This window comes from Parus major, chromosome 19 (assembly GCF_001522545.3).
Source record: "Parus major isolate Abel chromosome 19, Parus_major1.1, whole genome shotgun sequence".
Classification (NCBI taxonomy): domain Eukaryota; kingdom Metazoa; phylum Chordata; class Aves; order Passeriformes; family Paridae; genus Parus; species Parus major.
In genome coordinates this window covers 5,792,739-5,819,294 of record NC_031787.1, presented here as the reverse complement: position 1 = coordinate 5,819,294, position 26,556 = coordinate 5,792,739, and the positions used below count along the sequence as shown (strand labels likewise).

The 26,556-nt window shown below is 65.7% G+C and overlaps 4 protein-coding genes across 12 annotated transcripts; 3 read left to right on the top strand and 1 right to left on the bottom strand.

The window, feature by feature from the left end:
- The first annotated feature begins 208 nt into the window (after positions 1-208).
- CORO6 (coronin 6) lies at positions 209-4,709 on the top strand. 5 transcript variants are annotated; one of them, XM_033518941.1, is made up of 11 exons: positions 211-756; positions 1,356-1,478; positions 1,916-2,045; positions 2,127-2,308; positions 2,430-2,549; positions 2,764-2,883; positions 3,256-3,360; positions 3,451-3,596; positions 3,675-3,732; positions 3,815-4,045; positions 4,143-4,709. In XM_033518941.1, the coding sequence occupies exons 1-11, from the start codon at positions 559-561 to the stop codon at positions 4,263-4,265; spliced, it is 1,536 nt and encodes a 511-aa protein (XP_033374832.1). In that variant the 5' UTR covers positions 211-558; the 3' UTR covers positions 4,266-4,709. The 5 variants fall into 5 exon arrangements, with proteins under 5 accessions (XP_015502498.1, XP_033374832.1, XP_015502497.1 ...); XM_015647012.3 differs by lacking the exon at positions 2,430-2,549 and having other exon boundaries at positions 209-756; positions 4,146-4,709; XM_015647011.3 differs by lacking the exon at positions 2,764-2,883 and having other exon boundaries at positions 213-756.
- A 117-nt stretch (positions 4,710-4,826) lies between these two features.
- Positions 4,827-12,823, bottom strand: ANKRD13B (ankyrin repeat domain 13B). 2 transcript variants are annotated; one of them, XM_033518939.1, is made up of 15 exons: positions 12,444-12,823; positions 8,997-9,132; positions 8,629-8,753; positions 8,512-8,557; positions 8,140-8,283; positions 7,860-8,049; positions 7,707-7,773; positions 7,544-7,625; positions 7,411-7,475; positions 7,200-7,330; positions 6,927-7,084; positions 6,697-6,849; positions 6,367-6,527; positions 6,083-6,163; positions 4,827-5,999 (listed from the first exon to the last, which is right to left on the bottom strand). In XM_033518939.1, exons 1-15 carry the CDS (start codon positions 12,786-12,788, stop codon positions 5,772-5,774), a joined length of 2,112 nt encoding a protein of 703 aa, XP_033374830.1. In that variant the 5' UTR covers positions 12,789-12,823; the 3' UTR covers positions 4,827-5,771. The 2 variants fall into 2 exon arrangements, with proteins under 2 accessions (XP_033374830.1, XP_033374831.1); XM_033518940.1 differs by having other exon boundaries at positions 6,087-6,163.
- A 1,510-nt stretch (positions 12,824-14,333) lies between these two features.
- On the top strand, positions 14,334-22,795 carry GIT1 (GIT ArfGAP 1). 4 transcript variants are annotated; one of them, XM_015646674.2, is made up of 22 exons: positions 14,334-14,442; positions 17,303-17,436; positions 17,518-17,630; positions 17,715-17,820; positions 17,895-17,981; positions 18,091-18,221; positions 18,299-18,393; positions 18,473-18,515; positions 18,697-18,723; positions 19,013-19,061; positions 19,144-19,216; positions 19,799-19,896; positions 19,966-20,077; positions 20,158-20,285; positions 20,362-20,514; positions 20,597-20,824; positions 20,935-20,988; positions 21,260-21,346; positions 21,450-21,523; positions 21,617-21,799; positions 21,932-21,995; positions 22,096-22,795. In XM_015646674.2, the coding sequence occupies exons 1-22, from the start codon at positions 14,391-14,393 to the stop codon at positions 22,306-22,308; spliced, it is 2,304 nt and encodes a 767-aa protein (XP_015502160.1). In that variant the 5' UTR covers positions 14,334-14,390; the 3' UTR covers positions 22,309-22,795. The 4 variants fall into 4 exon arrangements, with proteins under 4 accessions (XP_015502160.1, XP_015502161.1, XP_015502162.1 ...); XM_015646675.2 differs by lacking the exon at positions 18,697-18,723; XM_015646676.2 differs by lacking the exon at positions 20,935-20,988.
- A 70-nt stretch (positions 22,796-22,865) lies between these two features.
- Positions 22,866-25,867, top strand: ABHD15 (abhydrolase domain containing 15). The gene is made up of 2 exons (XM_015646678.3): positions 22,866-23,888; positions 25,124-25,867. Exons 1-2 carry the CDS (start codon positions 23,053-23,055, stop codon positions 25,599-25,601), a joined length of 1,314 nt encoding a protein of 437 aa, XP_015502164.1. The 5' UTR covers positions 22,866-23,052; the 3' UTR covers positions 25,602-25,867.
- Positions 25,868-26,556: the final 689 nt, after the last annotated feature.

Sequence of the window (26,556 nt, the reverse complement as noted above, 5' to 3'; positions counted from 1 at the left end):
TGGTGCAGTTTTATGTCCACCCCAAAGTCCCCTCTGCCCTGCTACTCCTCTGCAGCAGCTCATGTGCCACCGCCAGTGCCAGCCACAGGGCACAGCACAGCAGTGGGGTACAACACAGCCACAGGGCATTGCACATCTGTGGGGCATGGCACATCTGTGGGGCATGGCACATCTGTGGGGCATTGCACATCTGTGGGGCATGGCACATCTGTGGGGCATGGCACATCTGTGGGGCATGGCACAGCCATAGGGCATAGCACAGCTGTACATGATGGCATGGCCATGCCCCTGCCCAGTGTCAAGTGGCTCTGGCCACCAGCTGAGAGTCCCCAGCACCTGCAGCACCCCCACATCCCCACACAGGGGATGGCCCAACTCCCTCATGTGGGGTCAGGGCCACATCTCATATCCTCACCCTCCATGGCACCTCAGTGTTCCCAGGGTTCCTGCTGTGCCCAGAGTAGGATGAATATCTCAGAGCACGAGGTCTGAGGGGATCAAAACCCCTCCAAGCGGTGCGAGGGTGGGAGGTGGTGGCCTGACCCTGTCCCCACAGCCATGAGCCGCCGTGTGGTGCGCCAGAGCAAGTTCCGGCACGTGTTCGGGCAGCCGGTGAAGGCAGACCAGATGTACGAGGACATCCGTGTCTCCAAGGTGACATGTGACAGCTCCTTCTGCGCTGTCAACCCCAAGTTTGTGGCCATCATTGTGGAGTCCGGTGGTGGTGGGGCCTTCATTGTCCTGCCTCTTGCCAAGGTGAGTGGGGAGAATGCTGGGCCACGCTGCTGAGATGTGCTGGGGGGAACATGCTGATGGGCTTTGCTTTTGGGGAGCTGCTGTGGCCCCAGAGCCCCCAGCTTTGCCCCAACACCCTCTCCTGATGTGGGGACTCAGGGCAGGAACAACCTGGGTGAACATTGGCACCTGCCAAGGGTGACATCCCTGGGGCAACCAAGGTGATCTGGGAAACTCCCGGCTGCCTTCTCCCCAGCCCCAATTCCCTGGGTCAGAGCATGCCCAAGGAGCAGCACCCAGTGGAGTCTCTGCCAACCCTGGCACAGAGGCTGGGAAAGGGTCCCCAACCCCTCCTTGCCATCAGAACAGACACAAAACAGCCTCTCATGGGTCACATTGTTCCCCTTTGTGTCCCTACAAGGCCTTGTTCCAGGTGAGCCCCATTTTCCCTGTGTGCCTCAGTTTCCCCCCTCAAGGCAGGTGCAAACCTCTGGCCACCGCTGGCACCCCCTGCATGTCCCCATTTGTGTCACAACCCCACGTGATGACCAGGCTGGGCTTTGGGGGGCACCTGGCAGGGTCTCCCCTAAAGGATTCATCCTGACCCCTCACCATTGCAGACAGGACGGGTGGACAAGAACCACCCGCTGGTGACAGGACACACAGCGCCCGTGCTGGACATCGACTGGTGTCCCCACAATGACAACGTCATCGCCAGCGCCTCGGAGGACACCACCGTCATGGTGAGGGGCTGGACCCTGCATGGGGAGGGGGTGGCAGGCACTGGGGGAGCAATGCAGAGCATCCCCCCCCTCGCCGCCTGTGAAGTGTCATTGGCCTATTTTTAGCGCCGGTGCCATGCGTTCACGCTGGCGGCGGCTGCTCGCTCCATGATGCAGCACTTTGTGCTAAATATACCCTCCCTGGCGACTCAGCATGCAGGAATAGCTGGGGGGGGCTGGGGGCTGCACCCCGGCTGTGCCCCCCCTTCCTGTGCCCACCAGCACCCCGTGTGCTGGGGATGCACCCCAGGATGGAGGCGCTTGTGGTGTCTCCTTGCCACCCTCCCCGCAGGCTGAGCCGGGATTAATGATGAGGTTAATTGGCTCTGAGGCCCTCATCCTCTTAGTGCTCACACACAGGGTGATCCCCAATGCCCAGCTCTCTGTCCTCTCCCCAGGTGTGGCAGATCCCTGACTATGTCCCCGTGCGCAACATCACGGAGCCTGTGGTGACACTGGAGGGACACTCCAAGCGGGTGAGCATCATCTCCTGGCACCCCACCGCCCGCAACGTCCTGCTCAGCGCAGGTAAGGGGGTCCCGGGTCACCCTCCCCGGGGTCACGGGAGATCCATGGGGTGACAGCATTTGCCCCCTCGGTCCTCTGCAGGCTGTGACAACCTGGTGATCCTCTGGAACGTGGGGACTGGGGAGATGCTGCTGGCTCTGGATGACATGCACACTGACCTCATCTACAACGTGGGCTGGAACCGCAACGGCAGCCTGCTCGTCACCACCTGCAAGGACAAGAAGGTCCGTGTCATCGACCCCCGCAAGCAGCAGATCATAGCGGTGAGTGCCCCTGCTTGTGTCCCCCCTCATCCCACCGCGGGGTCCCCCCCAGTGCCTGCCTGACCCTACTAACCCCGCACCGCGCGTCTCTGTTTGATTTAACCCGCTAACGCCGGCGCAGGAGAAAACCAAACCGCACGACGGCACCCGCCCCATCCGTGCCATCTTCGTGGCCGATGGCAAGATCTTCACCACGGGCTTCAGCAGGATGAGCGAGCGGCAGCTGGGCCTCTGGGACCTGGTATGAGACAGCGGCTCCAGCCCGGCCAGCGCAAATCCCACGGATCTCAGCCCTACAGGGAACGCTCTGGGTGCCGGGGAGGCTCTCTGGCACCGCGTGCGCTCAGGCGGCGCCATGGAATGGGACTCAGCGGCTGTTTTGGGGGACAGATCCGGACCCCCTCCATTTTCCCCCCTTCCCGTGTCCCGTGCTGACTGTGTCCCCCTCCCCCCAGGAGAGGTTTGCCCCCCACGAAGGGCTGAGGCCTGTGCGGGCCATCTTCACACGGGAAGGACACATCTTTACCACAGGCTTTACCAGAATGAGCCAGCGGGAGCTGGGCTTGTGGGACCCGGTAACGAGGCCGCATGGAGTGCTGCCCTGGGAACTTGGCCCCCCCTGCCAACCTCCCTGCCCCAGGATGGCATGTCTGCTGCATCCCCCTCCCAAAAGATGCCAAGTTCCTGAGTGTGCCGTGCTGTGCTGGGGGTTGGGAAGCAGGGGGTGCTGGGGATGGGGGGTACAGCTGAGCTGGGGGTACCCAGCCATACAGGTGGGGCAGGGTGCTGGGGGGGGGGGCATGCCAGGCTGCCTGCCTGGGGGGTTGTGTACCCCAGAGGGGACGAGCCCTGTTCCCCAGTGTGCCGTGGCTAATGTGTGTGACTAACCAGGGTGGGGGTTTTGGGGTCACTGCTCACACCCCTCCACCACTGCTCCGGCCCCACAGAATAACTTTGAGGAGCCCATTGCTCTGCAAGAGATGGACACAAGCAACGGGGTCCTGCTGCCCTTCTATGATGCCGATTCCAGCATTGTCTACCTCTGCGGGAAGGTAACCCCTCCCTCCCTGGGGTGCATCCCCCCTGCCACCCTGTCCCTGAGGGTGCCAGGGCTGGCTGACACCTGTCCCCCACCCCTGCAGGGTGACAGCAGCATCCGCTATTTCGAGATCACGGATGAGGCGCCCTATGTGCACTACCTGAACACCTACAGCAGCAAGGAGCCCCAGCGGGGCATGGGCTTCATGCCCAAGCGTGGGCTGGATGTCAGCAAGTGTGAGATCGCCAGGTGAGAGCCAAGGGGGCTGGGGGGAGCCCCAGGGGTCAGGGGGGTCAGCTGGGCCCTGACTGCCTGCGCCCCACACAGATTCTTCAAGCTGCACGAGCGCAAGTGTGAGCCCATCGTCATGACGGTGCCACGCAAGGTGAGCCTGGGGGGATCCCAGGGGAGGTGGGGGCCTGGGGGGGAGACACCCCACATCTCACCATGGCCTCTCCCTCCTGCAGTCAGACCTCTTCCAGGATGACCTGTACCCCGACACGCCAGGCCCCGAGCCAGCCCTGGAGGCAGATGAGTGGCTGTCAGGGAAGGACGCAGAGCCCATCCTCATCTCGCTGCGGGATGGGTACGTCCCCATCAAGAACCGGGAGCTGAAGGTGGTCAAGAAGAACATCCTGGACAGCAAACCCCCGCCAGGCCCCCGACGCAGCCACTCCACTTGCGACTCTGACTTCTCTGTGAGTGTCCGGGGGACAGGGAGGAGGCAGCAGGGCTGTCCCCCTGCTCTGGGGTGGGCCAGACTCATCGGTGACCCTGTGTACCCATTCCCTGCAGCAGCCAGCCTTGGAGGAGGTGCTGGAGGAGATCCGTGCCCTCAAGGAGACGGTCCAAGCGCAGGAGAAGCGCATCTCCGACCTGGAGAACAAACTCTGCCAGTTCACCAACGGCACGGACTAGCTCGGTGGCCACGGCCACCACCACGGGCAGGGCCAGGACTGCCCCGGCCTCCCGGGGATTAAAGCCGAGTCCCCACCTTGGGCAGGAGCCCGGAGCCGTGTCCTTTCCCCAGGAGCCGAGGGGGCAGGGAGGGGTCGGACCCTGACCCCGCCTGTGCTGGCATCAGTCGCATCCTGCTCCCGCAGCAGCCGAGGGGGTCCCGCTTCAGTGCCCGCAGGCTGGGGCTGCCGAGCATCCCTCCGCGGGGACCCGCACGCTGAGCACCAGCATCCTCCCAGGACAGGGAGCTGCCGCGCCCCCCCGGCCAGGATGTGCTTGTGTACGGTGCTACACCCCCACTCCATCACCCCCTCACCTCCCCCTGCCCCATCGGCCCCTCGGCGGGCGCTCCCACCCGGCTCTTTGCTCCTGGACCCCTTTAATAAAGGGCTCAGCCACCCTTGGCTGCGTGGCAGGTACCGGGGACGAGGGACCACCGTGCCAGGGGTGCTGCCTGCACCCCGCCGCCAGCACCCGCTGCCTGTGAAGCCCCGGCACAGGCAGAGGGAGGTCGAGAGAGACAAACATTAAAGAGCATTTATTGGTGTTGGCCGCAGTCGGAGCTGCTCGGGCTCCCCCGGCCCTGGCCCAGATGTTGCTGTGGGGTGCACGGGTGGGTGGAGGGGGGGGCACCAGCTATGAAAAATCCCAGGGGAGCAAGTCCAGCCCCCCCCCCCTGCAGCCCCCGACCCCCCATGTGCAAAGGGGGAGCAGCCGGGGCAGGGGGCCGGGGTTAGCACCATTTGACGTAAGGTTTCTCTCGGGGTCAGTGCCCGGGACGAGGGGGTGCAGCGCTGCCAAGGTGGGGCATCCGAGCAGGGTGGAGGGGTGCGAGCAGGGTTAAGGGGGGTGACACCGGAGCGCCCTTCACAGGCACCCCTTCAGCTGCCCCAGCAGTCCCCTGCCATGGGGGGCGGCTGTGCAGCCCCTCGCTGGCTGTGGGGTACCATAGTGCTGAGCCCCCACCCCTGCTGGCAGGCAGAGCAGCTCCTGGGTAAGTGCACTTGGTAGCGCCTGGGCAGGGGGGGGAAGAGAGAACTGAGCAGAGCCCTCTGGCTCTGGGGGCACCCCAGGACCCCACACAACTGGCGACCCACCCATCTGGGGCAGGAGGTGCCTCCCACCGCCTTCCTGGGGTGAGGGGCTGAGCAGCACCCCATAGGGCGGCTGGGGGAGTAGGGCTCTCCTGGAGAAGGGGTACAGTCCGTGGAGTTGCCCTCCCTGGTCCCTGCCACCCCAGGTGCAGGGTTAACATCCACCCCCACCCTGTGCTGCTGTGGGGTGCCCCCACCTCACCCCAATACTGCCCCAGCTCTGGGGAACGTTCTCCCAGGGCCAAATCCTGCTCCCCCCTTTCCCATTTGCCCTCCGCAGTTTTTGGACTGGGTACCCCCACAGCACTCCCCTCCCGTGCCTGCAGACACGGCCCCGGCCACATCCCCATCCCCAGTGGGGTGGGCGAGGGGCTCAGTGGGGGTGCGGGGTCACTTCTCCGTCAGCGAGAGCTGCAGGATCCGCTGCAGATCCTCCTCCTCCTGGCGCGTCCGGCGCTCCGCTTCCTCCTGCTCCCGCGCCGACAGCGCCATAGCCAGGCGCAGCTGCTCGGCGTAGCTGGGGAACAGGGCCCTGGGCCCCCCACCACCCCCCGGCGACGGGGCCACGGGGGGATGCGGGGATGCCGTGTGCTGGGGAGTCCTGGGGGCGGCAGGGACTCAGTGGGGTCCCCGTGGCTCCAGCCCCCACACCCACTCCCCCCAGGGGGGCTGGCCGGACCTTACCAACCTGTCTCCCCGGCGGCCCTCGTGCGACATGGGGTGGGTGCCCGGCTTGCTGTTGGTCAGTGCTTCCCAAATGGTCACCTGTGGCCGGTGCCAGAGGGGTGCTTGGAGGGCGGCAATCCCAAAAACCAGCCCCCCCAGCATGAGCTCTGACCCGCCACTGTGGGATGCAGGGATGGGGAGACGCGGGGTGAGTGAGGATCCTGGGTGGCGTCGGGATGGGGTGGGCAGCGGGGTCCCTCAGCTAGGGGTACAGGAAGAGGTGAGGGGGTGGCAGTGCCCACCTGGTCATACTCGCTGCCCGCTTCCAGCAGGCTCTGCTGGATGGCAAATTGCAGCAGGTCATCCTCGTCCTCCCGCAGGGCGTCCTGGTGGGTGCCCACCACACTGTACCCCCGCGGCACCTCGAACAGCGCCGGGTCCATCTCACACGCTCGGCACGAGGCTGTGGGGAGAACAGAGCTGGCCTGGCTGAGCACCCTGTGGGGCCCCTCCTACTCCACCCTGCCAGTTGTGTGTCCCTTACCCTGCTGTGACCCACAGCCACCAGCTGTACCCCCAGACCCCACTGGGACACCTTCCCATCCCACCTCACCATGTCGTCCCCCACATACTCAGGGAGCTGGAGCTGCTGACACTGGAGGAGTCGCTGCTGGGTGAGGGTGCCTCGCTGCTGGGGCTGTGCCGCAGGGAGCTGACAGGCTCGTCACACCCATTGAGGTTGCCGAAGGTTATTCGGGCGTTGAGGATATGGAAGATGGGGATTTCTGCAGGAAAAGGGAAAAAAAAGTGAGGAGGGAAGCTGGCTGTGCCAGCCAGGTCAGCAGCAGAGCCCACTCCATACCGATCTTGACAGGGAAGCCGGGCGGGAGGCGCAGGGTGATGAAATCCCGCAGTTTGGCGAAGAGAGCGTTGCTTATTGCCATGAGGTCGATGATGGGGGCAACCTGCTCGCAGAGGGACAGCGGGTGGTCCTCACACAGCCACAGCTTCGCCTTGAACCTGCCAGGGACAGGCGTTGGGCTGGGGACCCACCCCTACCTGTCCCCCCACCCCAAGCCCTGCAACAGTGGAGGTGGGGACACAGGGAGTCCCCGTCTGCTCCTCCCCCTCTCACTTCTGTGTCTTGGTGGTGAGCTCCATGGGCCGTCCCATGTCCCGGTTGCCCAGTTCAAAGTTGGGGTTGAAGTACTCCTCAGGGGTGATGGCAGTGGGGTTGGCGTGGCTCAGTGTCTGCGTGATCAGTGTCTGCATGGGGGGACAGCCCTGCAGGGTGAGAGGGGAGGTCTGACTGCAGGGCCACCCCCTCTGACCCATGAAACACTCACCCCATTGTTGGGTCCCACGTGCTGCTCAGCGATGCCCAGGAAGGATTGCAGGGGGGTCTTACAGCCTGTGGGAGAAGAGGGGGTGAGGGCAGAGCCAGAGGTGCCCTGCCCACCCAGCCCGTGCTGGCTCCACCTTTGCTCTTGCCCTTGTGCTGGTCTGAGAGGTGCTCGGTCCGTGTCCGTGTGATCAGCTCCACGTTGGAAGCACCATAGACCTGGCCGAGGAGGGAGAATGGCAGAGGCGGCCACCTCACCATACCATACCCTCCTGGGCAGCTCAACCCCCTGCCCCTCACCTTGGCCTCATACCCATTCACCATTTCTGTCTTCTCGCTCCTCCAGCCCAGGATCCCGGACTTGTTCCTGGGGTGACACGGCACCGTGAGCTTGCTTGGACAGCCTGGAGTGCCATCACCCCCGGGTGTGGGCTCGGTGCCACCCCAGCCCACCTCTCGAAGGCGATGTTCTTGGTGTCGAGCTGGGTAGTGACGACGGGGGCCGTCAGCCGCCCCATCACCTGCTCCTCGGTGGGCTGCACAGCAGCCAGCAGCACCTCCTGGTCGTGGCCAGCCAGGGCCAGCGTCTCTGAGTAGACCACCCGCCTGTCATGGTCAATCTCCATCACCACCGCACTGCTGTCTGCAGGGAATGGGGTCAGGACAACCACGGTGCCCACCGGCTCACCCAGCAGCACTCCCCAGGGAGGGGGATGTGCTGGTGTCACCTCACCTTGTCCCCGAAAGACAAAGCTGCGGTTGCCCCGCTGCCAGGTCATGTGGTCGAAGCCCAGCAGTGTGGTGTCCACCCGCAGGTTCTGGCCACTCTTCCACACCTTGTAGGTGTCGCTGGGGCAGATCTTGGACACCAGGGGCACTGGGGAGAAATGCTGATAGCCCAGCTGGGGATGGGGATACCTGCACCCCAAGGGGCGAGGGACGCACCTGGGGAACGCGACGCCTTGGCGGGATGGGGGTCTGCAAGCTTGGGGTGTCGGGGGACAAGGGGGCAGGTGACCCCCAACCTGGGGATAGACGCTGGGGCTGGGGGACTCTGGTGGGAAATTCCTGCTCCCCCCACAGCCATGCTATGGCCTGAGCTCACCCCAGCTGGTGAACTCCCACTTCATCTCCACGTAGAAGTCCTGGGCCTGTGGAGAGCACAGAGGGGTCAGGGGAAGCCCGTGGCCACAGCCCCCGCAGCCCCTGCTGAGGGAGGTACCTTGCGCAGCTTCTCCAGCAGGACAGGGATCCCGGCCAGGCGCTTGATGGCTCTCTGGTAGTCACGGTAGCGCAGGACCAGCTGCACCAGCTCCAGATCACGGGTGCTCACAGCCTCCTGCAGGACTGCGGGGCAAAGGGGCAGTGCCCAGGGCACAGCACGGCACTGCAGAGCTGGGCACCACAGAGCTGGGCACCGCACAGGAGCCACAGGCACAGAGCACCGTGTGAGCAGCACCAGGGCGAGCATGACCACGCCTGTGCCCGTGTCCTTGTCCACATCTGTGTCCATGGCCATGCCCATCTCCACAGCCATCTCAGGGTCAGGACAGCCTGCAGGAGGAAGGGGAGCAGCAGCCACCCGCTCACCTGTCCATCCGCTGCGGTTCTCCTTGCCCACGTCGGCACCATGCTTCAGCAGCACCCTGGCACACTCAAGGTGGCCCAGCGTGGTGGCCAGGTGCAGGGGAGTGCGTCCTCGGGGGTCCAGCTGCTCAATGTCGGCCTGCCAGGAAGGAATGAGGATCTGAGATCACTGGAGTGGCCAGACCTTGCTCTCCAGTGCTGTCCCACAGGTGTGCAGCTCCCAGACATGGAAAGCAGCCAACATTTGATAGTATTTGTGAGAGAATCCCCACCCCTGACCTCCCCAAATAAGGGCACCTCAAAAGCCTCTCCCTGCTGCCACTGCCATGCATGAAGAGGGCATGGAGAGCATGGTGGTGGCACCCAGCACCCCTCCTCACAGCCAGGCTGGGCTGCACCCACCAGGCGGGCACAGAGCACGGGCAGACCATGGCAGTGGTGGGGGGAACAGATGCCCCTGGCACAAAGTGCATGGAGCTCTGCACATCTCGATGCAGCTGCAAGCTCCAGAAAAGCCCCCACCTCTGGGATTTGGGGGGGTTGTGCCCAGTTGCCAGGCAGCAGCTGCTGGCAGCCCCCCTCCGCCAGGGCTGGGAGCGCGGCGGGCGATGTGGGCTGCGGCGGGTGCACGTGTTCCCCTGCCTGAGCCGGGGGCGGGCGGCTGCGGGAGCGGAGCGGCTGCTCGGAGGATCCCTGGGGCCCTGGGGAGCCGTCGCTGGGGCTGCCATTGTTTGTGCCAAACCCTGAGCCTGGCACCCAGCCAGCCCCGAGGAATCCCTTGTGCGGTGGCGGGTGGGCACCCCCGGCACCCACGGGCCCTGCTGCCCGTGTGGGAAGCATCACACCCATGCCCAGCTGAGGACAGGGCTTGGGGAAGGGAGGGCACCCTCTGTGCCCCAAAGGGACCATCTGGGGTAGAAGCCTCGTGCCTGGAGAGGGGCACTCAGATATTGCCAGGGCAGGAGGCAGAGGGGCAGTCCCCAAATAATTGGTTCTGAGGAGGCCACCCTCAGGAGAACAAACCTGGGGCAGAGGACCCAAAGGTGCCAGCTGGGACAGGGCAGCCAGAGGTGTTTGGGCACAGGCAGAGGTGGAGCATGGGTTCCCTGGTACCCAGTCTCACCTGCAGCACATCCCTGCCTTGCTCTGGGCCTGTCCTGCATTTCTGCTGCCCCAGGAACGCTCCCATCCCTGCCCAGGCTGTGGCTATTCCCATGGCCCTCATCCCCAAGGACTCACCAGGCAGGGGGACCCCCCAGTCTGCCCACACCACCAAACCAAACAACCCCCCAGTTCCCTGGGACTCAATGTGTCACTCCAATGCTCTCCAGGCGACTGCTGCTTCTTAATTGCACTAATGAAATGACTCTAATTAAGGCAATCACCCCCTAGCTGGAGGTGGGGACCTGCAGGCTCAGTGGGACTCCCCAGCTGCAGCCCTGCCCCAGCACTGGGCAGGATGAAGGTCCCCAGTGTGGGGACGTGGCACTGGAGCCACCCCAGGGGACGTGGCGCTGACCCAGATTTTGCCAGCAAGAGCTCAGTCCTGAGCCCTGGTGTTGGACTGGCTCTGGTTTGGGGACCACAGCACAGACCTGCAGGTGCTGCCCATCCTGGGGCCATGGCACTCAGCGGGGATGGGGACAGGGATGGGGGTGGCTTCGGGGTGGCAGCGGTGCAGTGCAGAACCGCAGCTCAGTCGCTCCTCCTGTGCCAGCCAGGCATGTGGCACAGCACATCCCTCCACTGGGGCTGTCCCTGGGCTGGAGAATCCCAGCTCCTGCTACTGGGTAGCAACAGGGAACATGAGCCAGCACGGGAAGATGGTGCCAGGCACTGCTGCCCCGGGTCCCTGTCACGCCTGAGGGGGCAGGCTGTGGTGAGGGGTGTCCTGGCACAACAGCCTCCCTGTCACTGCCTCACACATCCTTGTGATGTCCCAGTCAAGGGGACCCACTGATCCTTGCTCCCTTGTGGAGGCAAGTGTGGGTGGGAGCTCACGGTGACAGTTTGGGGGTGACAGACACAGAGCCCTTACCAGGACACGGAGAGGAGCAATGCTCTCCGCTGCCCCAGTGCTTCCCAAGCCCAAACACCTGCACTCGGGAGGGGCAGCACGTGGAGCCGCTGTCCTGTGGGGGTCACCAAGGCAGAGAGAGGGCAGAGCCCTGGGCAGGGGGGCACCTGGCCTCCAGCATTTCACACAGCACCAGCCCCAACCCCAGCTCCTTACCTGAGGCAGGGATAAGGGCTGAGCCGTGTCCCTGGGTGCCCTGGACAGAGCAGGGAGCCTGGGCTGGCCCTCACCTCCTTCCCCCAAGCCCCCACCTGCCCCAGAGTGCAGCCTGCAGCACCCACAGACCCCCTGCATGCACCCTGGGCTGCACACATGACTGGTTTTGCTCTCAGTGTCAGCGGGGAGCAGGGCAGAGCCCCTGTGCTTCCCAGGCTGGAGCCTCTCTGCAGGTGAGTGGGTCAGAGCCCCCCCGCAGCCCCTCCACCTCCCCGCGTCTGCCAAGCCCAGCTTTGATATCCGCCGCGCTGGGCTCCTGGGAAAACCCAAATTAGCACGAAAATAAAAACACTGGCCACGGCGTGGGAGACCAGGGTGATGCTGGCGCAGCCTCCGGCTGGACCCCACAATGGAGACGGGTGTGGCGGGAGCCATCTCCTGCATCCCGGCGGGAGCTTGGCGGCACAATGACCCCCGTTTCACGCATCACCAGGGTCCTTCCAGCATGGCCCTCAGTGCCTTGGGGCTTTAAGGACCCAGGCCGGGAGACTGGGGATGCTCAGCACAGCTTCCCCGTCAGCCTCCCTCCAGCGCCTGCGGTTTCCTGCGTATTCGGGGTTGGGTTTTAATTACCTGAATTACAACGCCACAGGGGAGAGAGAGGCTGGGAACCCGCCGGGGAAGCACCCACACCCCGCTTCATCACCGGGCGGCTGGGAGGTTCCCGAGCTGAGGGACAAAGTGGGTCCCCTGACCCTGAGGAGAGCCCTTGTGAGGCTGGGGGCTGCGCCCTGGCAGCATCAGGGCCCCTGTCCCCCCGCCCCAAGAGGGGCTCAGCCTGAGAGTGGGGAGCTGAAGGCTGCACCCCAAGGGGGGTGGCAATACCCTGAGAAGCGGGGTGCGGACCGGGGGTCTGCAGAGGCCTAGCAGGGAGCACGGGACACGTGCGGAGGGATGCTCGGGGCTGCGTGTGCTGGAGGATGCAGGAGACCCGCGGGTGGTACCCAGCGCTCCGTGGCAGCCCCGAGGGCAGCAGGCACAGCCCCTGGGAGCAGATGGGGACACACACCACAACCCCAGGGCCTCGCCAGCGCAGAGAGCGACCCCATCCCCCCTCATCTCCATCCTCATCCTCACCCCGGCCCCGATCATTGCATCAGCCCCAGCCGAGCGGAGCCGGGCCGGGCCGTGCCGGGAGTGTCCCCCCGCCGCCCCACCTGCTTGGCGCTGAGCTCCCGGTCCAGGTCACGGGCGCGGTTGTGCCAGACGAGGTAGTGCAGCGGGTACCTGCCCTCCGGCCCCTTCCTGCCCGAGCAAGACGCGAGCATCCTCCGTGCATGCTGGAGCGGCGAGGCGGGCGCGGCGCGGGGCGGGGGGGGCGCGGGGCGGGGCGGGCCGCCACCTCCCGCCCGGTGCTTCCCCGGTCCCCCCCCCGCACCGCCCGGCCTCATGGGACTTGTAGTTGCCCTGCCCGGCATCGCCCCCTTCTTCTTCCTCATCTTCATCCTCCTCTTTCTTCGGCTCCCTCCCGCACCGCTCAGCCCATCACCGCGGCCTCCCATGCCGCAGGGAGGCCTGCAAACGGGCGCCCCATTGGCAGTCAGCATCCTCCCCAAATTCCCCCCTTTCCCGGGCTGATCTTCCCCCTCCCAGCTGACCTCCGCTCCCCCCGTGGGGCAGCGGGCCCGAGCATATGGTGGGGCAGGGGTGAAGGCGGCACGTGGGGACCAGGTGGGGGCCGTGGGGGGACCCCCACTCCCGCCCCCGCAGCAGCAGCAGGCACGGGCCCCCAGCCCCGTTTCCTTTTCCGCCTGCGTCTCTCCCGAGCGGGCGTCGCGTTTTCCGGCTGCCGCCCAAGAACAATGCAAGGCTGGGCCTCTGCGGCCGCCCCGGTCTCCGCCGGCGCAGCGCTCCCGGCTCCGCACCCCGCTGCTCCCCACCCTCCCATGGGGGAACCCCCCTCCCCGGCATTATTCCGTGCTCAGCCGTGGCGGTGGCGGTGGTCGCATCCCCCCGCCCCTGTCCCCACGGAGCATCGCCCATCCAGCCCCTATGACGTCATGAACCTCAGCAGCGAGGTCACCCCTCCGCCTGCCCCAGGTGCTGGGGGGCTCCCGCTGGAGTCTGAGCCCCGCAGCTCTCTGTGGGGCCCCCATGGGGTGTCCCCTCTGCTCCAATTACTTAAAGGGTCACAGTACGGAGCAGACCCCAAATAGTCCCCAATCCCCCCCACCCGCACCCAAAATCCCCGGCTGAGCACCCTAAAGGGGTGTGTGGCCCAACGCAGTATCCTGGAGAAGGGGTGTGCCCGGGAGTGGGGTGCACAGTGTCAGAGGTGGCATTGGGAACAGGGCTGGGGGTGCCCCAGGACTTCGGCTGGATCGAGAACAAGTGTCCAGAGCAGGACTGAAGCAATTTGGGGGTTCCCTGGGCTGGGACTGGGTTACACAGGACCCGGAATAGGAATGGGACCAGTGCCACCCTTCCAGGATAAACAGGACGAGGGCTAGGAGCGGTACCAGGACAGCGCTCTGGGCTGAAAATGGGACCGGGAGCGCCCCGAGGACGGGCACTGGGGTGAGGACTAGGGGATGCCCGGGATCAGGAGCAGAGCAGGGGCAGGGCTGGTGCCCCGCAGCGGGTGAGGTGCCCGGGTCCGGGAGCGGCACCGGGCTGTCCAGGGCGCGTTTACAGGTGCGGCTGCGGGTCGGGGGCGGCGCCGGTGTGGGTGTGGAGCGGTGCCGGTGCCTGCGCGAATTCGTGTGCGGCTCCGGCTCTGTGTGCGGGGCGGGGGCAGTGCAGGTGCGTGTCCCGGTGCGTGTCCCGGTGCGGGGCGGTGCCGGCGCGGGCGCGGGTGCGGGTCCGGGTTCGGGTTCGGCTGCAGCTGCGAGTGCGGGGCGGCCGCGGCAGCGCTGCCGGTGGCGGGGCGGGGGCGGTGCGGCCCCTCCTCCGCCGGGGCCGGGCCTGCGCCGCTTCCTGCGGAGCTGCCGGGCGCTGGGAGCAGCCGGCAGCCCCCGGCCCCGCCGCTCCGGGCCCCGCCGCCCCCGCCCCGCCGCCCGGCCCCCTCCCCTTCCCCGCCGCCGCTCCCCCGGCGGGCCCGGGGGCGCCGCCGCCGCCCCACGCTGGCGCAGAGGCCCGGGCCCGGGCCCGCCTCGCCGCTGAGGATGTCCCGGAAGGCGCCGCGGGCAGAGGTGTGCGCCGACTGCAGCGCCCCAGGTAAGGGCCCCCCCGCATCGGCACCGGCACGGCCCCGCCAGCCTCCCCGCCCCTCCCGCTGCCCCCCGGAGCCTGCCCTGAGCGCCCCCCGCGCCCCTGAGAGCCCCCTCTGTGCCCCACGGCACCCCCCGGTGCGCCCCCGGCACCCCCTTCTGTACCCCGAGCTGTTTGCCCCCGGACTGCTCCCCATGACCCCTTTCGCATCTCCCTGTACGCCCCACATCGAGACCCCTTTGCACCCCCCTGAGTGCCCCTGCTTATTCCTTTCTGCACCCCACTCTGCCCCACTGAGTCCCCCGTCTGCCCCCCAAGAACCCTCTGGAGTGCCCCCAGTGAAACGCCGTGATGAAACTCATGACCCCCTTGGTGCACCCCCTTTTAGCCTCCCGGAATACCCTCGTACACTCCAGACGCATCCCCGAAAGCCCCGCATGCCCTCCTCCGTGCCTCTCCAGCGCACCCCGTGTCCCCACCGCCCCCCTGCACCACCCACAGCTTGCTCAGGCCGGGCGGGGGCTGCTGGCACAGGCTAGGGACGCGCCAGTCGGTGCCAGCAGCGCTGGTGACCCCGTAACTGGCAGGATGATGGGGGACACCCTCCTGCACCCCACAGCCAGCCCCCACCCCAGCCGGATCCGGGTTTGGCGGTGCCGGTTGGGTGAGCCGTGCGGCCGCCGCGCTGCAAGCCAGAGCCGAGCCTGGGCAAGACCATTCCCATCCCCGCTGGTGCCGGTGCCCCCCACGCTGGGCACGCTCCCGTGGGCGTCACGGTGGGTTTGGCCCCCCAAACCCTGCCCACGGTAGGGCCGGACCCCAAACCTGCCCGTAGCCAGCGCAGGTGGCCCCACGGCAATGAATGAACGGGTCTCCGAGCCGGCCCCGGAAAGCTGCCCGCGGGCCAAGGCTGTGCCGAAATTATTCCGGCCACGTGCCAATGGCCGGATCCTGCCAGGAGAGCTGTCGGCACGCGTGGGCGAAAGGCTGCCCTGCCTCCAGGCATTCCCCTTGCCGGCGGGCAAGCGGGGGGCCAGGGCTTCCCGGGGCGGTGCCGGGGCTTCCTGCTGCGCCCAGGGGAAATGGAAACCAGTTTTTTCCAATCTCTTATCGCCTGGCAGCCATGGGAGGAAATGATTTATAAAGTCCAGAGGCCGTTTCCTAGCGCGCTGGGAGCACCCGCTGTCGCTGTCGGGGATGCGCTGCCTGGCCCTGCATGCGGGGTGCCCGTGGGGTGCTCTGATCGCTCTGCCCGGCCTCCCTTGGCCCCATGCAGGGATGCCGGCTGGCCCCAGCCCTGCATCACCGGTGCGGGGCCGAGTTCAGGGGGTCTCGGTGTCAGCCCACATCCCGATGCAGGGATCGAGGTGCTGCGAGCTCCCTTGGACTTCAGGATCCTCCCAGGGTTTGGGGTGTCCCTGTGCAAGCGCTCCCGAGCTGCTGCAGTGCCCACCCGCATCCCACCACATCCCAGCTGCCCTAGGGCGGGAGGGGCTGTTGCCCAAGGGATGCTCTGGATCCACTCGGCTGGGGGGCCGCGGGCCGGCTCCCCCCGCACGGAGCGTCCTGTTCCCGGCGGTGGCCGTGGGCAGCGGGTGCGAAGGCACAGATGCCGCTGCACCGGCTGCCAAGGCGCTGCCATCTGCGTGCGCGGGGCTGCCAGGCTGGGGGGGCCACCACTCCCCCTGGCCACCCCACCCCGCCCCCGGGGCACTGCAGCATGGCAGGATGCCGTACCCCCCCAAAACGGTGTCCCCAGGGCTCTGGGGGGGTGCGTGGGGAGGGGTCCGGGACCCTGCAGTAAGGAAGGAAGTGGGGGAGGCTTGGCTGCCTGCCTGCCTTCCTCCCTCTGTGAGGTCGTGGGGCCACTGTCCCCCCTCAGGGCCATCGGAGGGGCCAGTGCGGCCACCCCCCCAGGCCCTGCATCCCCAGGCTTGGGGCTGCCCCCCTTTGTGGGACAGTGTGGTGTTTGTGTAGGACCCACAGAAACAAGGGGAGGGCGTGGGGCTGGGCAGAGGGTGGCAGGACCCCCGTCGTGCCCGGCAGAGGGGACACCTGGGGACGATTCAGCATCGTGACTCCGTGCCTGGCTGTGTTTCCTGGGAAGGGGGAGGCTGTGACCCAGCGGGGGTCCTCAAATCCTGTCCTCATGCTGCTGTGAACAGCTGCAGCTCAGCGGCCACACCACGGGGCCAGACTCCCACGTCCCCAGGACCCGTCTTTGGGGTGCGGGCGTGGGGAGCTGCTGCCTGGCCGGGAGCGGTGCCCCCGTGGGTGCCGGGGCTGGTGCCAGCGCGGGGCCAGCGTGGCTGCTCAAACGGTCCTTTGTTCCCGGCGGGGACACAAAGGTCTCCAGTCCGGCAGGCCGGGGCCAGCGGCAGGGCTGGAGGGGCACGGCAGTGTAGGGGGCCGTGGCACCTGCCCCAGAGCTGGGGTGTCCTGGGCGCTGGCTGCACTGGGGTGCTGAGGCTGCAGAGCTGGTGACCACCCTACATAGGAGCCCATGGACTGGGGGTGCCCACCCACTGCGGGGCACACTGCCCCCATCCATGACCCCCCCAAACACTCAGCCAGGGGCTCCGGAGCTGAGTGACCTCGCAGTGAGAGCCAGGTTGCCCCTGATCAGGGTGTGCTGGCATCATCCCTGCCACCAGCTGTCCTCCTGATGGTGGGGGGCCAAACCCTGCCCTCCTTTTGGCTGGTGGTTGCTATGGGAAACCCGTGGGTTTCCCCTGGTGATGGGCTGAGCCCCTCTTCATCTCCCGGGAAATGGTTGCTGTAGCAACGCATCCCCCTGCTGGATGGATGCATGAGGAGGGGATGCATGGGGAGGGGACACCTGCTGACACCCCCATGCCACCCCCAGACCCTGGCTGGGCGTCGATCAACCGCGGGGTGCTCATCTGCGACGAGTGCTGCAGCGTGCACCGCAGCCTGGGCCGCCACATCTCCATCGTCAAGCACCTGCGCCACAGCCCCTGGCCCACCACCCTGCTCCAGGTGGGTGCTGGGGACACTGGAATGTGGGGAGATGCTCGCTGGGACCCCCAGTGCCCACTGGGCCCTGCCTGTCCCCTGCAGATGGTGCATACCTTGGCAAGCAATGGGGCCAACTCCATCTGGGAGCACTCGCTGCTGGATCCAGCGCAGGTGCAGAGCGGGCGCCGGAAGGCAAACCCCCAGGACAAAGTGCAGTAAGTGCTCCCTGTGCTGTGGGGAAGGGGCCAGCACTGGCTGGGAGCCCCCTCCTCACCCCAAAACCCGCTGCCCACTCCCAGCCCCACCAAGTCAGAGTTCATCCGTGCCAAGTACCAGATGCTGGCCTTCGTCCACAAGCTGCCCTGCAGGGATGATGACGGCGTCACTGCCAAGGACCTCAGCAAGGTGGGGTGGGGCTCAGAGACCCCTCTGTGGCAGTGGGGACAGATCCCCCCCATTACCAGCTCTCTCCTCTGCAGCAATTGCACTCGAGTGTGCGGACAGGAAACCTGGAGACCTGCCTGCGCCTGCTCTCGCTGGGTGCCCAGGCCAACTTCTTCCACCCGGTGAGCTCTGGTGGGGCTCAGGGACCCCAGAGGTGGTGTGGGGCCCAGGGGGGTCCTGGACCCCCATGCCACATGCAGGCTGCAGGGCTGAGGCTGCCCATGCCCGCAGGAGAAGGGCACCACACCGTTGCACGTGGCCGCCAAGGCCGGGCAGATCCTGCAGGCAGAGCTGCTGGTGGTCTACGGTGCCGATCCTGGGGCGCCCGATGTGAACGGCCGGACCCCCATTGACTATGCCAGGTGAGGGCAGGGAAGGGGGTCACCCCTGCCTGCACCCCCACCTAGGGTGGGCATCACCCCTGCTGGCCCTCCCACAGGCAGGCAGCCCAGCACGAGCTGGCAGAGCGGCTGGTGGAGTGCCAGTACGAGCTGACTGACCGCCTGGCCTTCTACCTCTGTGGCAGAAAGCCGGGTGAGTGAGGGGTCCTGGGGTGAGGGGGTTATCCTGGAGGGACTGCGTGGCCTTGCTCACCACCCCTCTCTTTGTGCAGACCACAAGAATGGGCACTACATCATCCCACAGATGGCTGACAGGTGAGTGTCTGGTGCCTGTGGCCCCGCTGGCCTGTCCCACGTCCCCCCCAGCATCCCCGCTGGGCTGAGGGGGGGACCCCAGTCACTGGAGCATCCCTGGGGGGCAGGGGGTCGGTGTGCCCGCGCGTTTAACGTCCGCCTTTATCCTGTTCTTCCCTCCGCTGCCTTCTCCGGAGCGCAGGGTGCGCCCAAAGTGCATGGCACAGAGGTATTGTCTGCTCGACTCTGGGGGCCCCCCATGCTGCTGCCATGGGGCCCCCCTGCAGCCCTGGCCGCTCGGCCCAGCCCGGCACCTGGGGGGCACTCAGGGAGGGGGGTCCCACTCGCCCCCTGCCACCTCATCCCCCCATGCCTGCCCACCAGCCCTGCTTGGTGAAGCCCCCAATGCCTGAGGGGGTGTATCCCTGTCTTGTTGGGGTGCAGCTGGGGACTGTTTTGGTGGGAACAGGCCAGGAATAACCCCCACTTTTTCTTTCTCCCCTCCCCATAACCCCCAGCCTGGACCTCTCTGAACTGGCCAAAGCAGCCAAGAAGAAGCTGCAGGCGGTGAGTGGGGGGCCAGGGCAGGGCTGGGGGTGTCTGCCTGCTCCTCTCATCCTGCCTGACACGGTCCCCTGTACTGCTGCAGCTCAGCAACCGCCTGTTCGAGGAGCTGGCCATGGACGTGTACGACGAGGTGGACCGTCGGGAGAACGACGCGGGTGAGGGGGGTGTGGGGTGCAGCTCCCCGGGGCTGGGGTGGGTGTCACGGCACGGGGAGGAGCAGCTGGCGGGGCTGTGGGTGAGCCCTGCGCTCCCCCTGGTCTGGAGGTGTCCACTGGGACTGCAGGCCACTCCTTCTTCATTCCTCCGCCCGGGAAGGTTTGCTCAGCACGAGGGGCCGCCGCTGGGTGCCCGGGCTGGGGAGCTGCTCGAGGTGGGTGCCAGGATCCCCCAGGGATGGAGGCTCGGCCTGCAGTGATGCCCCTGATCTGGGAGGTGGCAGGGTGGTGGCAACAGGTGTCAAACCATCTTCCAATCAGCTGGGGGTGCTGAGCTGGTGCTTGAAAGGGTTGAAGAGCATTGGAGGGTCCTGTTAGGGGGTTATGGGAGGATCCTGGCCCCACTGGGTGGTTGAGGGAGGTGATTCCTGTCAGCCTGGCCAGGCTCCACTCCCAATCCCACCAGGCTGGTCCTGCAGCCGTGCCTGCATCCTGCTGGCTCCGGGCCCTGCAGCCTGCTTGTCCAGGGGTCCAGCCCCTGTGTCTGTCCCCTGGGGTCTGACACCAGGTGCCTTCCTGCAGTCTGGCTGACGACGCAGAACCACAGCACGCTGGTGACAGAGCGCAGCGCCGTCCCCTTCCTCCCTGTCAACCCCGAGTACTCAGCGACACGCAACCAGGTGAGACCCCTCTAGGCCACACGACTCCCCTGTGCACCCAGACCCCTGCTCACCCCCTTTTCCCCCCAGGGCCGGCAAAAACTGGCCAGGTTCAACGCCAGGGAGTTTGCCACCTTGCTCATCGACATCCTTGGGGAAGCCAAGCGCCGACAGCAAGGGAAGAGTCTGCTTAGCCCCACGGGTGAGGCATGGAGGGCAGCGAGGTTGGGGCTGAGCATTCCCCCCTGCCCTGTGCTTAGCACCTGCCCTGCCCTCCCCCAGATGCCCTCGACTACTCACTGCGGAGCCAGAGTGACCTGGATGACCAGCACGACTACGACAGTGTCGCCTCTGATGAGGACACGGACCAGGAGCTGCTGCGCAATGCCTCCCGCAACAACCGTGCCAGGGTGAGCCAGGCCCTGGCCTGCACTGCCACCCAGACCCCTCCTCTGGGATCCTAGCGCTGAGCTCCTCTCCTTGCAGAGCATGGACTCCTCCGACCTGTCAGATGGCCCCATCACGCTGCAAGAGTACCTGGAGGTGAAGAAGGCTCTGGCTGCCTCTGAGGCCAAGGTGCAGCAACTGATGAAGGTGAACAACAGCCTGAGCGATGAGCTGCGCCGGCTGCAGCGTGAGGTGTGTGTGGGGCCAGCAGGACTCCCCTCCTCAGCATTCCCCCCACCTCCTCAGCGATGCCTTCCCCCTCTCCTGGCCGCAGATCCACAAGCTGCAGGCAGAGAACGCGCAGATCCGTCAGCAGACTGGTCCCACACATCCAACCCCGGCCCCCAGTGAGCGGCAGGAGCACGGGCACCCCCCGGGCATGGCCCCCCCACACCGCCGGGACCGCCAGGCCTTCTCCATGTACGAACCAGGCTCGGCGCTGAAACCCTTCGGGCAGCCAGTGGAGGAGCTGGTGACACGGCTCCAGCCCTTCAGCCCTGGCGTGAGTGTGCTTGGCTGGGTGGGAGGGTTTTGGGGTGCAGCAGTCCCCCCCAGCCCCACAGGGTGCTGGTTCCCATCCCCGCGGGGCTGTAACCTTTCGTGTGTCGCCAGGAGGTGGAGGACGAGGCTCTGTACTCCATGCACATCCCGGCCAGCGTGTACCGGGTAAGGGGGCCGCAGTGGGGGCGGCTCCTGCATGGGACATGGTGGATGTCACCTGCCTGGGATGTGGCCTTAGGGATGTCCTGTCCCCCCACCGCCCTGCTCCCCCCTGGGTCAGGACGGGGATCTCCCCAAGGGATGGCAGCTGCGGGATGTTTGTGCATGCAGGGTGGCAGTGTCCCCTGTGCTTGTCCTCCCTTGCACGTCACCAGGATCGGCTCTGCACCCTTCTGCACCCTGTTCAGCATGGGCTTCCCCTCTTTTCCCCTTCCAGATCCGGAAAGGTCCATCTGCCTCCTCGGTGCCCTTCCCTCCATCCTCCCCACTGCTCTCCTGCCCACCTGATGGTGCCCGACACATGGTGATGTATCAGGGAGGGGGAGCAACTCCTGGGGTGGAGAGACTCCTGACCCTGTGTGGGGATGGGGCTGGGCAGGGCTTCACACTGCTCCTCTCCCCTCCAGGGCAAGCTGGACCGGCACGGCAGCGGCACTGACAGCGACTACGACAACACACAGGCCAGTGAGGTTCTGATCAGGTGAGTGGTGGGGCTGGGGGCTGCACCGGTGTACGTGGGGACACAGGGACAGGGGGCTGATACTGACCCAGGCCGGTTGGCTGGTCCCTGCAGCATGGAGGGGAAGCGGTTTGTGGAACTGAGCAAGGATGAGGATTTCCCCCATGAGCTGGACCCGCTGGACGGGGAGCTGGACCCTGGCCTGCCCAGCACGGAGGATGTCATCCTCAAAACTGAGCAGGTCACCAAGAACATCCAGGAGCTGCTGCGGGCAGCACAAGAGTCCAAGCATGACAGGTAGGACTGGGCCACAGCCTCTCCCTGTGTCCCCCCTCCTGGACACCCAGACCAGGGGTGGGGTCATGCCTTGTCATCCTCCATGGTTGGAAAGCGCTGTCCACGTTGCTCACCTGTTCTCCTTGCCCCCAGCTTCGTGCCCTGCTCAGAGAAGATCCACTCGGCTGTGACAGAGATGGCATCACTTTTCCCTAAGGTAGGAGGAGTGGTGTGTCCCTGGGGTGGTTGTGGTCCCCACCAGACACTGTCAGCCCCTTGAGCATGGGTTCTGACCCTGGTCCTGTGCTCTGCCACAGAAACCAGCACTGGAGACTGTGCGGAGCTCCCTGCGGCTGCTCAACGCCAGCGCCTACCGGCTGCAGAGCGAGTGCCGCAAGACCGTGCCCCCCGAGCCCGGTGCCACCGTGGACTACCAGCTCCTGACCCAGCAGGTCATCCAGTGTGCCTACGACATCGCCAAGGCCGCCAAGCAACTGGTCACCATCACCACTCGTGAGAAGAAGCAGTGAGCGCCAGCCCATGTCCCCCCAGGCCTCCGCACTCTCCGTGTCTCCCTTCCCTCCGGCAGCAGCCGGCACCTGGGGCGAGCGTGGCTGCAAGTGGCCTTTTTGGGGAGCCAGGGTGTGGGGTTCCTCGTGCCCCCCGCGCCATCAAGGAGCTGATGCTCAGCCTGCGGGGTAGGTGCCTGCGTCCCCCTGTACAGCCCCCTGCCCACCCCGCAGCACGCGCCTAACTTATCCTGTACATAGCCTCTGTAGCTGTCCGTGGCGGCGGTGGCCTTGTACCCCCACCCCCCACAAAGCCCCTCTCTGGGTGGCCGGTACCCCCGAGGTCACCCACGGCATTACACTGGACTGGGGCGCCCGCGGGTCCCCCCCTCTCCCCGGGCGTCCTGCACCCCTCCCCGGGTGTCCTGCCCCATGCCGGGGCCGCACTCCCCACTGTAAGATGTGTCCTTGTACATTTGTATCAATAAAGGTGTGAGCATTGCACGGGCGCCCGGCCCCCGGCTCCTGCGCCCATGGAGGGTCCGTGGCTGCAGGGGGCTCAAGCCCTCCGGCGCCAGGCAGGGCTCGGCCACGTGTCCCTCCCGTTTCACCCAGTCCCCTTGGCCCTGCTGGCCGCTCACGCCATCCCCGGCTCAGCCCTGCTGTTTGCCCAGCCCCGGGGCTGGGCTTTCCCAGCACGGCCCCGCCGTCGCTCTGCGAAGCCGCCGACCATCGGGGCTGTTGGCTGGGGCTCCTGCTGCTTCCATGCTGTCCCCGGAGGGTTTGGTGGCCGCGGCCGCGGTGCTCTTGGGGCTGGGCTTCCTGGCTTGGTGCGTTTGGGCAGGGAGGCTGGAGGTGCCTGGAGACATGGGAGAGGAGGAGGAGGAGGAGGAGGAGGGGATCCCTCTCATGGCCGAGGAGGGTTTGGGGCACTGCAGGCTGCTGTGCAAGCCCTCGGCTCTGGCGCAGCACCTGGTGCGGAGCTTGGGGCGTTCAGCAGCGCTGCGGGGGGGACGCTGGCCATGGCCACGCTGGCCCCGGCTCCAGATGCTGTGGCAGCTCGTGCAGCCACCTGAGCCAGAGCCGGTGCTGACCCGGGAGCTCCTGCAGCTGCCTGACGCTGGGCTGGTGGCCCTGGACTGGCTGGTGGGGCCGTGGGGGGCTGCGGGTGGCAGCGGGGGGATCTCCAGCCCAGTGCTGCTGCTGATCCCTAACGCTGCCGGGAAGGTGACGGGCGGGCTGCTGCAGCTGGGGATGCGGGCGCTGGAGCGGGGCTTCATCCCGGTCATCTTCAACCGCCGGGGCCACAACGGCTGCCCCCTCACCACCCCCCGGCTCCAGTCCTTCGGGGATCCCGGGGACCTGCGGGAAGCTGTGACCTACCTGCGGTGCCGGCACCCCTGTGCCTCTCTGTTGGCTGTCAGCGAGGGCTCGGGCTCGGGGCTGCTGCTCGCCTATCTGGGCGAGAGCGGCTCCTCCAGCCGCCTGACCGCCGCCGCCTGCCTCTCCCCTGTCTTCCGTGGCCGGGACTGGTTTGAGGCCGGGATGCCCTGGCTTTACGAATGGCCGCTGCTTCTCCACCTCAAGCAGGGATTGAGCAGGTCAGTGCAGACCCTTGGGCTTGGGGAGGTGGATGGGTACTCGGGGAACTCCTCGGTCAGTCCTGGGTGTGTGCATGGGGTGGGTGCTGCTGCCTACACCAGGAGCCCCAGTGCAGGGGCAGAGGTGCTGAGGGCAGCAAAACTTGCTAGTTAATGAACACCAGCCTGGAGCCAGCTGCCATGAGGCCAGCTGGGCCATCACTTGTGTTCCCAGCCTGGCTGGGGCTGCAGCAGCATCTTGGGGTTCCTGAGCTGGGAGATATGTCACTCCTGGGAGGAGCTGGTGAAGCCCCTGTGTGGTTTTGGACCCTGAGGGATGAGTGGGCCTGGCCCCTCTCTGTGCACTGCCCCTTTTCCCCAGCACCTGACCCTCTTGCTGGCCCTTGGAGGACACTGTGATGCCAGCCCACAGCTGGGCAGGGGGCTGTGATTGCTGCCATCCCTTCCCAAGGAGTCTGTGTTCCCTAGTGCCCAACACAGCCAGGCTCGAGCAGGCTGAGACAGGAGACAAACTGCCCTGGTCTGAGGCCTTGAGCACATGGGCACTTCCCCAGCTGGTGCTGAGAGCCTGTGGGGGCAAAGGGACCCTGTAGGTGGGCAGATGAGAGCCAAAATAATGTGGGTAAACCCCAAAACATAGGGGCAAAGAGGCGACAGGTGAAGCTGCAATAAATCCCAGATAGGTGCAGCAAGGTACAGTGCTGACTGCAGGGATGGGGTATTGGGGGGTGGGCAGCAGAGAGTCTCCCCCCTCCCTATCCCTAACCTGATTGCCACTGCAAATGCTGCTGTCAGGGTAATGAAACGGGAGTGCCGGCTGTCTCCCGTTGTCATGGCACCCGGGCTGCACTGTGGGGACCATCCAGGTTCTCTGGTGTAGGGCTGGGATGCTCCTCCTAAGCCACTCTGGGGTTGGAGCAGTCGAGGCCACCCCAATTCCCCTGTGTGCAGGGCCAGGACCATCGAGCAGCCCATGGGCACACAAACTGCTGGCACCCCCATGGCAGCATCTTGTAATCCCCAGCTCCAAGTGGTATCCCTATGACCTTCCATTCCCACGGCAGCATGCCCCAGCCCCTGCGACATTCCCATCGCAGGCAGCATCCCCATGTCCTCCCCACCCATGGCAACATCCCTGAAATCCCCAGCAGTGTCCCCACTGCCCCCAGCCCATGGCAGCATCCCCCAGCCCCTGGTGGCATCCCTGAATCCCCAAGTCCACGGCATCCCCACAGGTACACGGGGGCCCTGGCCGACGTGGTGGACACGGACAGGCTCCTGGGCAGCCGCTCGCTGCGGGAGCTGGAGGAAACCCTGTTCTGCCGGACTCGGAGCCGCCCCAGCAGCTGGGAGAGCTACTGGGAGCGCAACGAGCCCCTGCGCGACGCGGACGAGGCGGCGGTGCCGGTGCTGTGCCTCTGCAGCGCCGATGACCCCGTGCGCGGCCCCCCGGCCCGGAGCCTGCCCAGGGAGCTCTTCCGCAGCAGCCCCTTCTTCTTCCTGCTGCTGACCCCACACGGGGGACACTGCAGCTTCCCCCGCCGCAGGCCGGGACGCTGCTGGGCCCACGAGGCTGTGCTGGAATATTTCAGGGCCATGGCCGAGTTCCTGCGGACGGAGGAGAGGAGGAAGGGGCTGCCGCGGCCCCGCAGGTGGGGGGGTCCCCCGGTGGAGCCCCCCGTGTTCACCTGGCAGAGGTCCTACACACGATAGCCCTCCTGGGGCAGGGTCTCACAAAGGCAGGCACACACACCGTGTACTAAAATTACTTTATTACAGTTGATTTTTTTTTTTTTAACATTTCCTTTGCTATGATACAAAGGATACTTACAAACAAAATATTACATATGACCTTATTTTTTTTTTCTCTTCTCTTATTTTCTGACAACTTGGTAACAGCTTTAAATGCACAATCTATACAATTAATACAGGTTATATATGAGCTATAATGTATGTTGAACCAGAAGAATACCAGAATACTGACAATATACTGTACATTAAGCCTTACCAGTTAGTGCTCGTGGCATTTTCTACAAGAAGGAAAACGCACACCTGTAGATTCACTCATACCAGCTGGTGCTACCAGAGACGGAAGCAAGAAGGAGTTTAATTCCCCTGGTTAAATCCTTCGTGGCCCATCACCGTGGTGCTGAGCCTGGAAACCTCAGACCAGTGTTCATAGTAAAACAGCAGATATGTGTGTGGTTTTTTGTATCTAATGCTCTGTGGCACAGCACGGCTCCAGCAAGGCTTGCCCCAGAGCAAACTGCCGTGGCGCTGGGGCCGGGTGCTGGGCGAGCTCTTGCTGGGAAGCTGGACCTCCTTGGAGAGGGGGAGAGGAGGAAGAGGAGGAGGAGAGGAAAAGCAACAACAGCTTTGCTGTCATCAGCAGGCAGCTCCTGGGTTTGTGCACATGAATAGGTGGTTGCCGAGGGGGAAGAGCAAGCCCAAGGCATGGCACTCCCGGCACAGCTCCGAGCCTGGCTGCACACAGAGCTCATGCCCAGAAAACCCTCCATGGGGTAAGGCAGCAGCTGCCCTGTGGTCACCTCCTCACCAGGAAAAGTTTGCTTTTTGTTTTGCAGCCAAAGCCAGAGGTGCGTGGCTACAGGTGTGCACTTCCCCTCCTCCTGCCGGGGTCTACATCACACTGATAAGGTTACATTTT